Source organism: Calidris pugnax, unplaced genomic scaffold, assembly GCF_001431845.1.
Source record: "Calidris pugnax isolate Ruff unplaced genomic scaffold, ASM143184v1 scaffold46, whole genome shotgun sequence".
Classification (NCBI taxonomy): domain Eukaryota; kingdom Metazoa; phylum Chordata; class Aves; order Charadriiformes; family Scolopacidae; genus Calidris; species Calidris pugnax.
In genome coordinates, this window is record NW_015090769.1 from 496,283 (window position 1) to 509,518 (window position 13,236).

At 39.6% G+C, this 13,236-nt stretch overlaps 1 protein-coding gene across 1 annotated transcript in view; it reads left to right on the forward strand.

The window, feature by feature from the left end:
• The first annotated feature begins 252 nt into the window (after nucleotides 1-252).
• HOMER3 (homer scaffolding protein 3) overlaps nucleotides 253-13,236 on the forward strand; it is a 39,190-nt gene continuing 26,206 nt past the window's right edge. Inside the window, exons 1-12 of the mRNA XM_014938668.1 lie at nucleotides 253-358; nucleotides 750-895; nucleotides 1,221-1,280; nucleotides 1,448-1,546; nucleotides 1,916-2,015; nucleotides 2,301-2,411; nucleotides 2,861-3,012; nucleotides 3,435-3,610; nucleotides 4,918-5,074; nucleotides 5,418-5,640; nucleotides 6,126-6,241; nucleotides 7,231-7,397. Of these exons, the coding sequence (XP_014794154.1) occupies nucleotides 253-358; nucleotides 750-895; nucleotides 1,221-1,280; nucleotides 1,448-1,546; nucleotides 1,916-2,015; nucleotides 2,301-2,411; nucleotides 2,861-3,012; nucleotides 3,435-3,610; nucleotides 4,918-5,074; nucleotides 5,418-5,640; nucleotides 6,126-6,241; nucleotides 7,231-7,397 (1,613 nt within the window). The remainder of the gene's footprint in view (nucleotides 359-749; nucleotides 896-1,220; nucleotides 1,281-1,447; nucleotides 1,547-1,915; nucleotides 2,016-2,300; nucleotides 2,412-2,860; nucleotides 3,013-3,434; nucleotides 3,611-4,917; nucleotides 5,075-5,417; nucleotides 5,641-6,125; nucleotides 6,242-7,230; nucleotides 7,398-13,236) is intronic.

Below are 13,236 nucleotides of genomic sequence, written 5' to 3' on the forward strand. Positions count from 1 at the left end.
AAAAATAAAGGTAACCAAATATTGCAGTGAACTTAAACTGCTTTTAATTCCAGGACGTCTGGAAGTAGTTATCTGAGCAGAAAATGTAAGAGGTTTTGACAAGTTTCAGAAAATATTTGAAGACTACAGATACTTGCTTTGGAGGGCTTCCACTGGACGTTTTCAAGAACCATGAAGAAGTTGCTGCCTGTAATTATTTAATGACAAGGAATAAAAACCGGGAAGATGTCATTTCCAGTGCAATCTCTGAAAATGGGTAGCACTGCTGCTGTTGTCCTTTGTCTTGTTTTGCAATTAATTCAAGAGACGAAAGCGTCCGTTGCGAACTGCGTTCCCAGAAAAACAGTAAAATACCAAAGTAAGTGAAAAATTGTAATAAGAACCGGAGCCCGGTGTTGGGAGTTTATTTTTTTATTAGTCATAGAAAGACCGTTACGGCCGGTTTCACCTCAGGTGCTGCGGATGCGCTCATCCGGATGACAGAAATGCCTGAACAATAATTGAAGCTGGAGGTTCTGGCTTAAGGGGAATAATAATAGTGGTGTTTATTTTCCTGTAATCAGCCAGGAAAAGAATATCCATGCATTTATTCAAATGCTTTCACATTATTTAGAAAATGAGCTGGAAATCCGTATAAGCTTTTACTTTTGTTCTGTTATAATTCCTTTTCAGTCTGGAATTTTTCTTATGTAACACTGTGATTCTAGTGATAAATATTTTAAAAATAACGTATCTTCTGTGTTTTACAGCTGGAAATAGAAGCACTTTTATGAAGGAAGGATTATCCAATGTTTCCACTCTTCTTGTGGATGAAGAAATGGATATGTTATTTGTTGGGGGCAGAGATGCAGTATTTGCTCTTGACTTGAATAATATTTCTAGAGAAATAGCCAGGGTAAATTGAAGACTTTTTTTTTATTATTTTCCTTATACTTCCTTTAAATAAATATTTTGCCTGTGGTTTTCTTAATTTGAACCTAATGCTCTGATTTTAAATATATAAAAGTATTACTGTGTCAAGGCTTGAATCTTTCTTACAGAATCTTTTAAGCAAAGCAGTCCCTCTCCAGGTTATTTATTATGTCTTGCATATTGTGGAGATACATAGAAAAATGCTTATTTACCCAAGTTAGGATTATTTAGGGATTTATTTTTTTTTACATATAATTTTGTGGAAAACCATTGGAATGTAACAGCTTACAGGTATTTTTGGCTTTTAGGAACATTGGTTTGCTCCACAGGAGAGACAACTGGAATGTGTTCATAGAGGGAAGGACAAGGTAGGAACTTCTGTTTCCCCCTTTAAGGTATTAACTGAAGTGAAAATGGCTCCAGTGTCATGCTGCTTTTTAATAAATGAAATAAAAGCAAGTTCATTTAAATCTGTTGGTGTTTTGTCAGATACAATCTGCTACACTATGATTTTTTTTTTTATTTTCAATTTTAGATAAAATGCCAGAACTACATCCTCTTCCTCCATAAGATAAATAACTCTAATTTATATGTTTGTGGAACCAACGCGTATCACCCAACTTGTGATCACATGGTAATTACGTGTGAATAGAGGTTTTACTGAAGATACTGGGGTAGGATGGCAGATCCTTAAACACCTTTCTCACAAGATTCCTGTTGAAAATTAGAAACTTTCTTCTTTTTTAAAAATGTGAAGGAGCAGAAAAGGACTTAGCGAATGTAGGTTTTTTTCATTATTACTATTAATGATCATTTACTACAGGTTATTCAAGGAACAACCATGAGCCTGCAAGGAAGAGCTGAAGAGAGCAGAGGGAAGTGTCCGTTTGAACCAACTCTAAACTACGCCTCTGTTTTTGTGGGTATGTTTGGACTGACATGGGGCATGAAATGTGAATGTCGTTTTTTTTTCAATATTACTATTAATGATCATTTACTATAGGTTATTCAAGGAACAACCATGAGCCTGCAAGGAAGAGCTGAAGAGAGCAGAGGGAAGTGTCCGTTTGAACCAACTCTAAACTACGCCTCTGTTTTTGTGGGTACGTTTGGGCTGACACGGGGCATGATACTGGATACTGTTATCCTAATTCCATTTTTGTATGGAAACCCCAGTTTGTGATATGTCTTTGCATTTTAAAAATAAGTACTGTATTGTTTGGACTGACATGGGGCATGAAATGGTTTTCATCACCTAAACTAAGTCACTGGATACTGTTATCCCAATTCCATTTTTGTATGGAAACCCCAATTTGTTCTTTGTGATGTGTCTTTGCATTTTAAAAATAAGTACTGTATACCTCTTTGTTTCTTCCACATCTTCACAGACGGGGAATTTTATTCGGCTACTTCCAATAATTTCTTGGGAACAGAACCGATAATACTTCGCAGTATGAGAAATCCTGTAAGAACAGAGTTCAAAACATCGTGGCTGAATGGTAACAAGTTTTTTTTCTATATTTCAGTCTCTTGAACTTGAATTTGGTGTGTGACTTCTCTCTAGAAGGCAGTGGTGTGTTATGTATTGATTTTGTAGTGTGAGCTTTTGAATTTAAAATAAATTTGTGACTATGAATTACAGTGATGAGATGAGCCACAGCCCGGTCCATTGGTGGTGTGTTATGTATTGATTTTGTAGCGTGAGCTTTTGAACCAAGGACAGAATTTAAAAGAAATTTGTGACTATGAATTAGAGTGATGAGATGAGCCACAGCCCGGTCCATTTATGAAAGCACAGCTCCTTCTCTTAATCTTTGATAGATTCATTAATACGTTTCAGTCCTTGTCCAAAAAACCAGTTCAATTAGACTTAATTTTTAAATAATATCTGGCACGTATATTTTTCTTGGAATTAACTTCAGATGTTTTGCTTATTTCTGTGTTTCAGAACCAAGCTTTGTCAGCATGGAAATGGTGCGGGAAAGTGAATCTAATCCAAATGGAGATGATGATAAAATTTATGTGTTCTTCACTGAAACAGCTGTTGAATTTGATTTCTATGACAAGGTTCTGGTGTCCAGAATTGCCCGGATCTGCAGAGTTAGTGTTTGTAGTATAAAGATCTCATTTAGTGTATTTCAGATGAGGTTTCATAGCTGAGGGATTAAGGACGGTATATAACCTGGCTAACCAAACAAAAGTTTGTCATGTACATTTTATTTGTGAACTAACATCCTCTTTTTCCTGCTGGAACAGATCCAGCTGTTCAGGTTGTCTACCCCGGCTAATCAAACAAAACTTTCATGTACATTTTATTTCTGAACTAGGGTCCTCTTTTTGCTGCTGGAACAGATCCAGCTGTTCAGGTTGACATTTAAACCTTTTTCCTTTGCCTTTGGAGTGAGATTGGTGTTGAAAAGCCAACTATATTTTTCCCCGCAGTGACACTATTGGGTGAAAATGAGTCTATTTCTTTTCCACATTCTACAATGTCGATGTTATTCCTTCCTTCCTTCCTTTAGGGTGATCTGGGTGGGAAACGTGTATTGCAGAGAAGATGGACATCGTTTTTAAAAGCCCGACTTTCCTGTTCCATCCCGGAATTAAACTTCCAATTTGATATCGTCCAGAATGTCTTTTTACTTCGGAGAGGAAAGTGGCAGGACAGCATATTTTATGGAATTTTTTCCCAACAATGGTGAGACAGAGGCTACTAAAGTTTGTCATGAACAGAGTAAGGGTTCTCAGTTCAGCCTTTTGGCTTTAACTCGGACCCAGCTCCTTACGCTGCGTGTTTTAATGCACCACATTTGTTTTTCTTACAGCTTGATCCCACTGAGCAAACATTTATCAGCTGAAACAAAACGATTTTGGTTCCCAGGCCAAAGCCTTCAATTAAAGACCAACCAAAAGCTGCTCCTAAGCCAAGTTTTTAGAGGGATGTTTTCTCTAGTCGGATGGTGGGGCAATTAAAACTAATTACATACAAAATCACATAATTAAGTACACAAAGCCCTGGATTCTCCTGGTCTTTATAGCACTAGAGGAAATAGCTGACATTTCAAGGTGCAGAATTAGTCTTCTGTTCTAAAAGAAGTATCTGCCATGGCCTGCTTTTCTAATGTTCTGTGCAAATGAAAACAACTCCAAACAAAAACCTTTCCAGTTTTAGGGTTAATGCTCTGACTCATGAAGAAAAAAAAGACAAAGTGTATTGAAACTTCACATGTCCAAAAAGACCGATGACAAAGTAGCCGTGAGCACGTATTTCTCATGTTTTATAAAAACAGCAGAGTTAGTGGAACACAGCCCAGTCAGCACTGTCCAGCTCAACCTGCTGCCACCCCTTTACCTGTCACTGGAGCTTGTTTGAGTTTTATTCCTGGTTATGGCAGTTTGGGTTCAGTGTCTCCTCAGCCAGGAATTTATTGAACATTTCTTTCTTTGGGTGTGGCAAAGAGCCTGAGACTTCACTGGTAGAACTGAAATCCCATCAGTGTCTGATCCAGACACTCCTAAAAGTCTACCTCTCAGTCGTCATCTTGAAAAGCATGATAATTGGAGGCAAAGAGGGAACAGCATTGTGTTTTTCCAGAAAGGTAAGTTAAAAGGATTAGAGGAAGAATTAATGGGCTGTGTCAGAAGTGTGGAGCCAAAGGGAGGAGAATCCTGTCAAAACGTTGATTAATGTCATACTTGGACTCATCTCTCTGTTTACAAGAAAGGTTGTCAAAAGGTCCTCATTCTCTAAGTGGGTTCAATTTATTTGAGGGCGGTTACTTGATTTTTTTAACAAAAACATTTTGAATGCCATCTTTTATGAATGTCTTTGTTTTATTCTTTTCTTAGTGAATCATGAAAACTGAAATATTTTTAGTGTTGACTAATCCTGAAAAAGATACAGCGGTGTTCTCTGTGTAGATGGGGTTAGTTCATAGTATTTCTGTATAAAAGCCAAAAAAACCTTGCTTTTATTTTATGTGGTGTTTTGTTTTTTCTTCTAAGGGGAAGAGTGGACGTATCAGCTGTTTGTGCATACAGTATGACAGATATTCAGGAAGTCTTCTCCAAAGGAAACTACAAAGGAGCAGTCACTGTAGAACAGTCCCACGTTAAATGGATGGCCTACAGGGGAGAAGTGCCAGTTCCACGTCCTGGTGCTGTAAATATGAATTTACTTGTTCTAATTAAAGAACAGCCTCTGGATTATCTTTTTAGTAGCAAATCCTTAGCTCATGTTTTATTGATATAAATGCAGTGTTTCTGATCAGCAAGCATACTGCTTTTTCACACCAAGGATCCTAGAAAAGCTGCCTTGCTTACAGTTCTGCCTCACAAGGATTGTGGGATTGTTAGCTAGTTTGTAGTGAAAAGAAAATGATTATTTTTATCTTTTGAAGATAAGTAGAATTAACTGAATATTTAGAAGGAAATACACCTTTTTTATATACCTTGGTGAAATGGAAAAAGCAATTGTAATCCTGTTCATTATGTTTTGTTTCTAGTGCATTGATAATTTTGCCCGGAGCATGGGGTATAATACTTCTTCTGACTTGCCTGACAAAGTGTTGCAGTTTGTTAGAGATCACCCTCTAATGGATAATTCTGTAAATCCAATCGGGGATAGAGCGGTGCTGCTGAAGAGAGGTTCAAACTACACCAGGATCGTAGTAGACAGAGTGACTGGCCTAGATAAACAAACATACCATGTTATGTTTCTAGGAACAGGTAAGGGCTTTTATTTTAGGAAAAACTACTATACATTTTTATGTATTTTCTTCCAGAGTGTTTTGGTTTTTTTTTCTGAGACTTCAAAAAAGTAAAAGTATTCGTCAGCTCTGTTTGAAGTTTTGCATTCAGAAGCTGTCTTGCTAGTTTAATATTTTCATCCCAGTTAGATTAAATGTGTTTGGCTTGTTGGACATTAAAAGGCTCTCTTTAGGAACTTTCCATATCAAAGGAGACTTGACATAATAATATTTGCAAATTCAGGGATTGTTTGAGGTCTTTTTTTTTTTCCCCTGGAAAAAAAAAAATCACTGCTTTTCTCTTACTGAAAGAAAAAGTAAGAATTGCTTTGAAGAATATAAAAAACTCCCTGTGCCCAGGAATGTCTTCTAAATCTCTATCTATTTCAATATGAATTACCAGGCTAAAATGTTATGCTATGTTTAAACAAGTTTATCTTTAGAAATACATTTCATTTTATGCAGATGATGGATATTTGCATAAAGCTTTGAGTTGCGACGGGGAGATGTTCATTGTGGAAGAGCTCCAGCTGTTCCTGTCTCCTGCGCCCGTGCGGTCTCTCCGTCTGTCTTCTGCAAAGGTACAACTCCTGGCCCTACACATGGAAAGTGGCTGCTGCAATAGCTTCTCTCAGGCCTTGCTCTTCTGGGTTGTTCTTCTGGCTTTTAAATAGCCCGAAATCACTGCTTTTCTCTTACTGAAAGAAAAAATAAGAATTGCTTTGAAGAATATAAAAAACTCCCTGTGCCCAGGAATGTCTTCTAAATCTCTATCTATTTCAATATGAATTACCAGGCTAAAATGTTATGCTATGTTTAAACAAGTTTATCTTTAGAAATACATTTCATTTTATGCAGATGATGGATATTTGCATAAAGCTTTGAGTTGTGACGGGGAGATGTTCATTGTGGAAGAGCTCCAGCTGTTCCTGTCTCCTGCACCCGTGCGGTCTCTCCGTCTGTCTTCTGGAAAGGTACAACTCCTGGCCCTACACATGGAAAGTGGCTGCTGCAATAGCTTCTTTCAGGCCTTGCTCTTCTGGGTTGTTCTTCTGGCTTTTAAATAGCCTGTAAATGTCTCATAATTCTGCTTTTGTTATATATTCGTTAATAACAGAAGCATGAGGCTTTTTTTTTCTGTAGAAGAATTTATGTGTGTCAAAATGTAACTGAAACAAACCTTTGTGTTCATTAAATTAGGGAAGGATCTCTGCTATGGAAAGCTGTCGTAAATGTCTCATAATTCTGCTTTTATTATATATTTGTTAATAACAGAAGCATGAGGCTTTTCTTTCTGTAGAAGAATTTATGTGTGTCAAAATGTAACTGAAACAAACCTTTGTGTTCATTAAATTAGGGAAGGATCTCTGCTATGGAAAGCTTTTTTTTTTTTCTTATTCATATCACCATCTATTTTGGGTTTTTTTCTTATTCATATCACCATCTATTTTTTGTTTACTGATATTTTCAAGAATAAAATCTTATTCTTAAAATCTTACAACCCGTATTAGAAAATAAGAGCTAAAAATCTCACTTGCTGTTGTAAAAGAGCTCCCTCCTGCATTTCCAGGGCATGCTCTATGCGGGATCCCCCTCTCAGGTGGTGCAGCTGCCTGTCTCCCAGTGCCACCAGTACAAGTTCTGCCTGGATTGTGTCTTGGCCAGGGACCCGTACTGCGCCTGGTCTCCCGCAGCGAAGGAGTGTGTTGTGCTGGCTGAGCACACCGGCCGCACGCCGTGAGTAAAGGGCTGTTGTTTCAGCTCCACACCTGGTGTGAGATCACTTTATCACTGTATTTTTAAGTGCACTTTGAACACAAATCTAGGATGGTTCCTAGAAATGGAATGATACAAGCTGGAACGCTTCTTGTCTCCGTTTTCATCTGTCTGGTTTTGTTTTTTTGTTTTGTTTTCTTTTCTTTTCTTACTTCTTGTCTCTGTTTTCATCTGTCTGGTTTTGTTTTTTTTGTTTTCTTTTCTTTTCTTTTTTTTTTCCCCAGGAATTTAATTCAAAGTGTGAAAGATGGGGATGCTTCCAGCTGCCTCGGTGTAGGTATGTCAATGTCTGTTTTAAGAAGGAATATTTTAATTTCACGCGATGAAAACGCTTTGTGCTCACTGGAGTTCTTGCATTATAGAAAACCACAGAATTAAAATCCTGTTGATTATTACTTTTGAACTAAGACCCCAAAAAAACTCACACAGAGCTGTTACTGCCTAATGGCAGTAACCCTCTTAACCCTCTCAATCTAAATATCAGAATATGTCAGTTCAGACTGAAACTCTTACTCTCCAGGGAAGCACAAATGTGACCCTTTGAAGTTCCTGGTGTCCCTTGCACACCCACTTTGCAGAAATCCCACAAGACATCAAGTGTCCTGTTAAATCTGTCACTGCTTTAGGATGCTGTTCTGCAGATACATGACATGCTGTTCAAGAGCACGCTTAAAAAGAAGGCTGTTTGTTGTCAGCCACTTAAAATTATTTTCCTTATTTTTAGTGGGACTGGGAAATTAATTAGTTTTAACGTAGAATCGTGGGTGTGTGCGATCTGATATTTTTATGCAGTGACTTCGTAATGAGTGGTGAGATACATTGCTTTGTGACACAGGATGTGTCTCTTACCTTCCTTGTGTCTCTTTAAAGTCAGAGTTGTCTTTAGTCTTGGCTGTTTCAGCCTGCCTGACAAATGATAACAAGGCAATCAGTGGGACGGGTGGGAGCTCTTACGTGGCTGATAGAAGCTTCGTGCAGGCAAATCTAAACATCAAAGCATTTCTGTGAAGAGATGTCATTAACCAATCGAGAAGCTGAGGCATACAGAGGTGAATTTATTTATGCCTGGCTTTGTATACAGGCAAGGCAAAACCAGATTAAAATCTGGAAGTTTTAAACTTCTAGTCCAGAATTCATTCTGCTACACATTGTTGGGAATAGGGCCAGCAGGATGTCCCTGACAGACTCAGACCCCCTATAAAGGGATTTCTTTGCCTTCACCCGTTCCCAGTTCATTACCCATTATCAAGACTGATGAGTTAAATTTTATATTTATTTGAATATGTATTTGGTTTTGTAAATTAAACTCAATTCCCGGTGTTCTTACTTTAAAAAAAAAATCTTCCTAATTTCAGAGAATAGTGTGAGAAAATATCCTTTTACCCTTGGAAACAACGTTCATCTTAAATGTGTTCCTCTGTCGAATCTGGCGAGCGTGGTGTGGAAGTTTAATGGGAACAGACTCCGGGCAAAGGACTCCAAGTACCTCCTCTATGATGGAGGACTAGCAATATTGAATGTGACAAGGGATGAGGCTGGATTCTACGATTGTATCTCGGTGGAGAAATCCAGAGGGAAGGAATTCCTCATCACTATGGCCCGTTATGCCCTTTATGCCCGAGAAAAGCCAAAGGAAGCAAATGTTATCACCACAGCAAATCAGCGTGTTAAAGGAGGAGCTGAGGGGGTTTGGTCTTCAGAACCACAGTCATCATTGAACAAGGTGGGAAACCAGCCTCCTGCGGGCAGCCAGAGAGAGAACTTTGTTTTAAAACTCTTTGGGGCTGGGTTTGCACTTTTTTTCTTTTTCTTGTTGGTTTGGAACTTCCACAAGGGTCATTTATCCCTGCCTTGGAAGAGCAGAGAAACCAGCTCAAAACCCTCTGGTGTGGCTGGTTTGGGAAGTCCAGCGCTGGCCGCAGAGGGATCGGGCGGCGAAAGGAAGAGTAGAGCCACACAAACAGATATATCTGGTGTTCCTTATCCAGATGCTGGTGAGCCCTTCTTAAGGAGCACAGTGGGAACACGTAGGGGTGCCAGTTTCACAGGGAGCTGTGGGAGCTTGCAGCTGGCAGAGCTCTTTGGTTAAGGTGTCAGGATGTTTCCCCTTGAGGAATGTGGAATGTAAATTTGGGTAGGAGACAGAAGCTCCGGATTGAAGATGACAAGCTGCGTTGTGTATTACATAGTTGTGTTACCAGTTACTACTTTCTAAAAGAAAAATTCCTTGTTTGGTTACCTTTTTGACATGATAGAACCGTAAGAATAAATTTCTTTCAAAAAAATTGACACTGATCCACTTTTTTTCTAACGTTGGGGTTGCCCAATTACAGAAGTTAATACTTCAGAAGCTAATAATACTTAGCATTTAGCACTTTCACCTTCAGACTTTCTGTTTAATCTACGAATAGCAACTAATTAAGTCTCCCAGTGTCTCAAGAGGTTGCTGCTATCCTCATTTTACAGGGGAGGTTAAATTACTTGTCACTGACCATCGTGAGTATTGGTGTCAGATCTGGTGCTTCGTTAGAAGTTTTGGAGTCATCTTCCTTCTCTTTTATCTGTTTTCCTTTCCCTTTATTGAGGCTTTCCAAACACTTTACATGCATTTATTTTTCAAATGTGTTTTTAGTGACCTTTATGATACATTTTCCCTCTGTCCAAAAATGTCATGAATCAACTTAAATCCTGCATTGTTGTTCTGAGTTTATTTCTGAGCTGTGGTCACAATTCAGACGTTGCAGCTCCTTCTGCTAAAGGCCGTTGAGAGTTGAGTGTTTTTTCTGAGCCACTTTTTTCTTCATTTTTAAATAAATGTTCTCTGATGTTTTCTTCTTTGGAAAACGACCTGGGTTCTTGATGGGGAAGATCCCTGGACAAAAGGCTGTGCTGCCTTGCTCTGTCTCTTGCCAGACACACGTGAAGTCCAAGGTTGATGCAATTCTAGACACAGCACACTTTTTCCCGGTTTTCACGTGGCTGTGGAAGGAGAAACCCCCTCGGAAATGGATTCTCCCCTGTGGAAGGCTGTACCAGCTGTAGCAAGACACTTGCTTTTGAGTTAAATGGGAACACTTGGAAATGAAGAGGATGTGTATAACATGGAGGAAAAACCAGAGAAGCTGTTATTTAGTGTTTTTTTCTCCCTGAAAACATAAATAGGTTATGCTCCTTTCCACTGGAGCAAAGTCCTAGTTTTAGGATGCCTTCTTTCTCCCAGATCAAATTATTCTTCTGTTCTGCTCCATAACAACAGGTTCTCATGTGTGAATGCTGTAGAAGGAAGGAGAGGGCAGTTTTTAGACTTGGAAGAAGCCAATTCATGGATTACTGTGTCTGTCCCACTGCTGCTTTACCAACACACTGATGGCCAGCCCAGCCCAAACCATGGCACCTTTCCTGGGAAGGACGTAGAGCTGGGAACAACATCAGCCTTTCTGGCAAGGTGAAGCCATCGGCATGAAGTCTGGCCAAGAGAACTGCATCACATGGAGCTCTGGAAGAGAGAAGACCAAATAGCTGCTGGCAAACTTACACCAAGACCTGCCTGGCTGCCTATCAGTGTGATGAAAGAACAAGGTCTGAGGTGCACGTCTTGTCTCCATTGGAAAGGCAATCTGCTTCCTCCCAGGGTTCCTTTACCTCTATTCCTACTCCCTGGCTGCAAAGGACTGTATGGCAATTAATGATGGAGGCTGGATGGCACTATATAACTAATAACATGGGAAGTGATGGAAATTTCCATTCTTACCTTTGGGGACGGTGACTCTCTTCCCTTAGTGGAAGGAAGTGCAGATGGAATACAAAACCCCATTTCAGAAAATCCTCACAAGGCTGCCAAGCGTTTGGTTTTAGTTCAATTCCTGCTGATCTAATTACCCTAATTTAAACGTGTAAAAAATAATTAGCTTCTGTCAGAGAAGTCGTAGATAAGTGCCCGTTACCAGGTCGATAGGAATCCCGGTGTTCTTACTTTAAAAAAAAAATCTTCCTAATTTCAGAGAATTCCCCGGTGTTCTTACTTTAAAAAAAAAAAAAATCTTCCTAATTTCAGAGAATAGTGTGAGAAAATATCCTTTTACCCTTGGAAACAACGTTCATCTTAAATGTGTTCCTCTGTCGAATCTGGCGAGCCTGGTGTGGAAGTTTAATGGGAACAGACTCCGGGCAAAGGACTCCAAGTACCTCCTCTATGATGGAGGACTAGCAATATTGAATGTGACAAGGGATGAGGCTGGATTCTACGATTGTATCTCGGTGGAGAAATCCAGAGGGAAGGAATTCCTCATCACTATGGCCCGCTATGCCCTTTATGCCCGAGAAAAGCCAAAGGAAGCAAATGTTATCACCACAGCAAATCAGCGTGTTAAAGGAGGAGCTGAGGGGGTTTGGTCTTCAGAACCACAGTCATCATTGAACAAGGTGGGAAACCAGCCTCCTGCGGGCAGCCAGAGAGAGAACTTTGTTTTAAAACTCTTTGGGGCTGGGTTTGCACTTTTTTTCTTTTTCTTGTTGGTTTGGAACTTCCACAAGGGTCATTTATCCCTGCCTTGGAAGAGCAGAGAAACCAGCTCAAAACCCTCTGGTGTGGCTGGTTTGGGAAGTCCAGCGCTGGCCGCAGAGGGATCGGGCGGCGAAAGGAAGAGTAGAGCCACACAAACAGATATATCTGGTGTTCCTTATCCAGATGCTGGTGAGCCCTTCTTAAGGAGCACAGTGGGAACACGTAGGGGTGCCAGTTTCACAGGGAGCTGCGGGAGCTTGCAGCTGGCAGAGCTCTTTGGTTAAGGTGTCAGGATGTTTCCCCTTGAGGAATGTGGAATGTAAATTTGGGTAGGAGACAGAAGCTCCGGATTGAAGATGACAAGCTGCGTTGTGTATTACATAGTTGTGTTACCAGTTACTACTTTCTAAAAGAAAAATTCCTTGTTTGGTTACCTTTTTGACATGATAGAACCGTAAGAATAAATTTCTTTCAAAAAAATTGACACTGATCCACTTTTTTTCTAACGTTGGGGTTGCCCAATTACAGAAGTTAATACTTCAGAAGCTAATAATACTTAGCATTTAGCACTTTCACCTTCAGACTTTCTGTTTAATCTACGAATAGCAACTAATTAAGTCTCCCAGTGTCTCAAGAGGTTGCTGCTATCCTCATTTTACAGGGGAGGTTAAATTACTTGTCACTGACCATCGTGAGTATTGGTGTCAGATCTGGTGCTTCGTTAGAAGTTTTGGAGTCATCTTCCTTCTCTTTTATCTGTTTTCCTTTCCCTTTATTGAGGCTTTCCAAACACTTTACATGCATTTATTTTTCAAATGTGTTTTTAGTGACCTTTATGATACATTTTCCCTCTGTCCAAAAATGTCATGAATCAACTTAAATCCTGCATTGTTGTTCTGAGTTTATTTCTGAGCTGTGGTCACAATTCAGATGTTGCAGCTCCTTTTGTTAAAGGCCGTTGAGAGTTGAATGTTTTTTCTGAGCCACTTTTTTCTTCATTTTCAAATAAATGTTCTCTGATGTTTTCTTCTTTGGAAAACGACCTGGGTTCTTGATGGGGAAGATCCCTGGACAAAAGGCTGTGCTGCCTTGCTCTGTCTTTTGCCAGACACACGTGAAATCCAAGGTTGATGCAATTCTAGACACAGGACACTTTTTCCCAGTTTTCACGTGGCTGTGGAAGGAGAAACCCCCTCGGAAATGGATTCTCCCCTGTGGAAGGCTGTACCAGCTGTAGCAAAACACTTGCTTTTGAGTTAAATGGGAACACTTGGAAATGAAGAGGATGTGTATAAC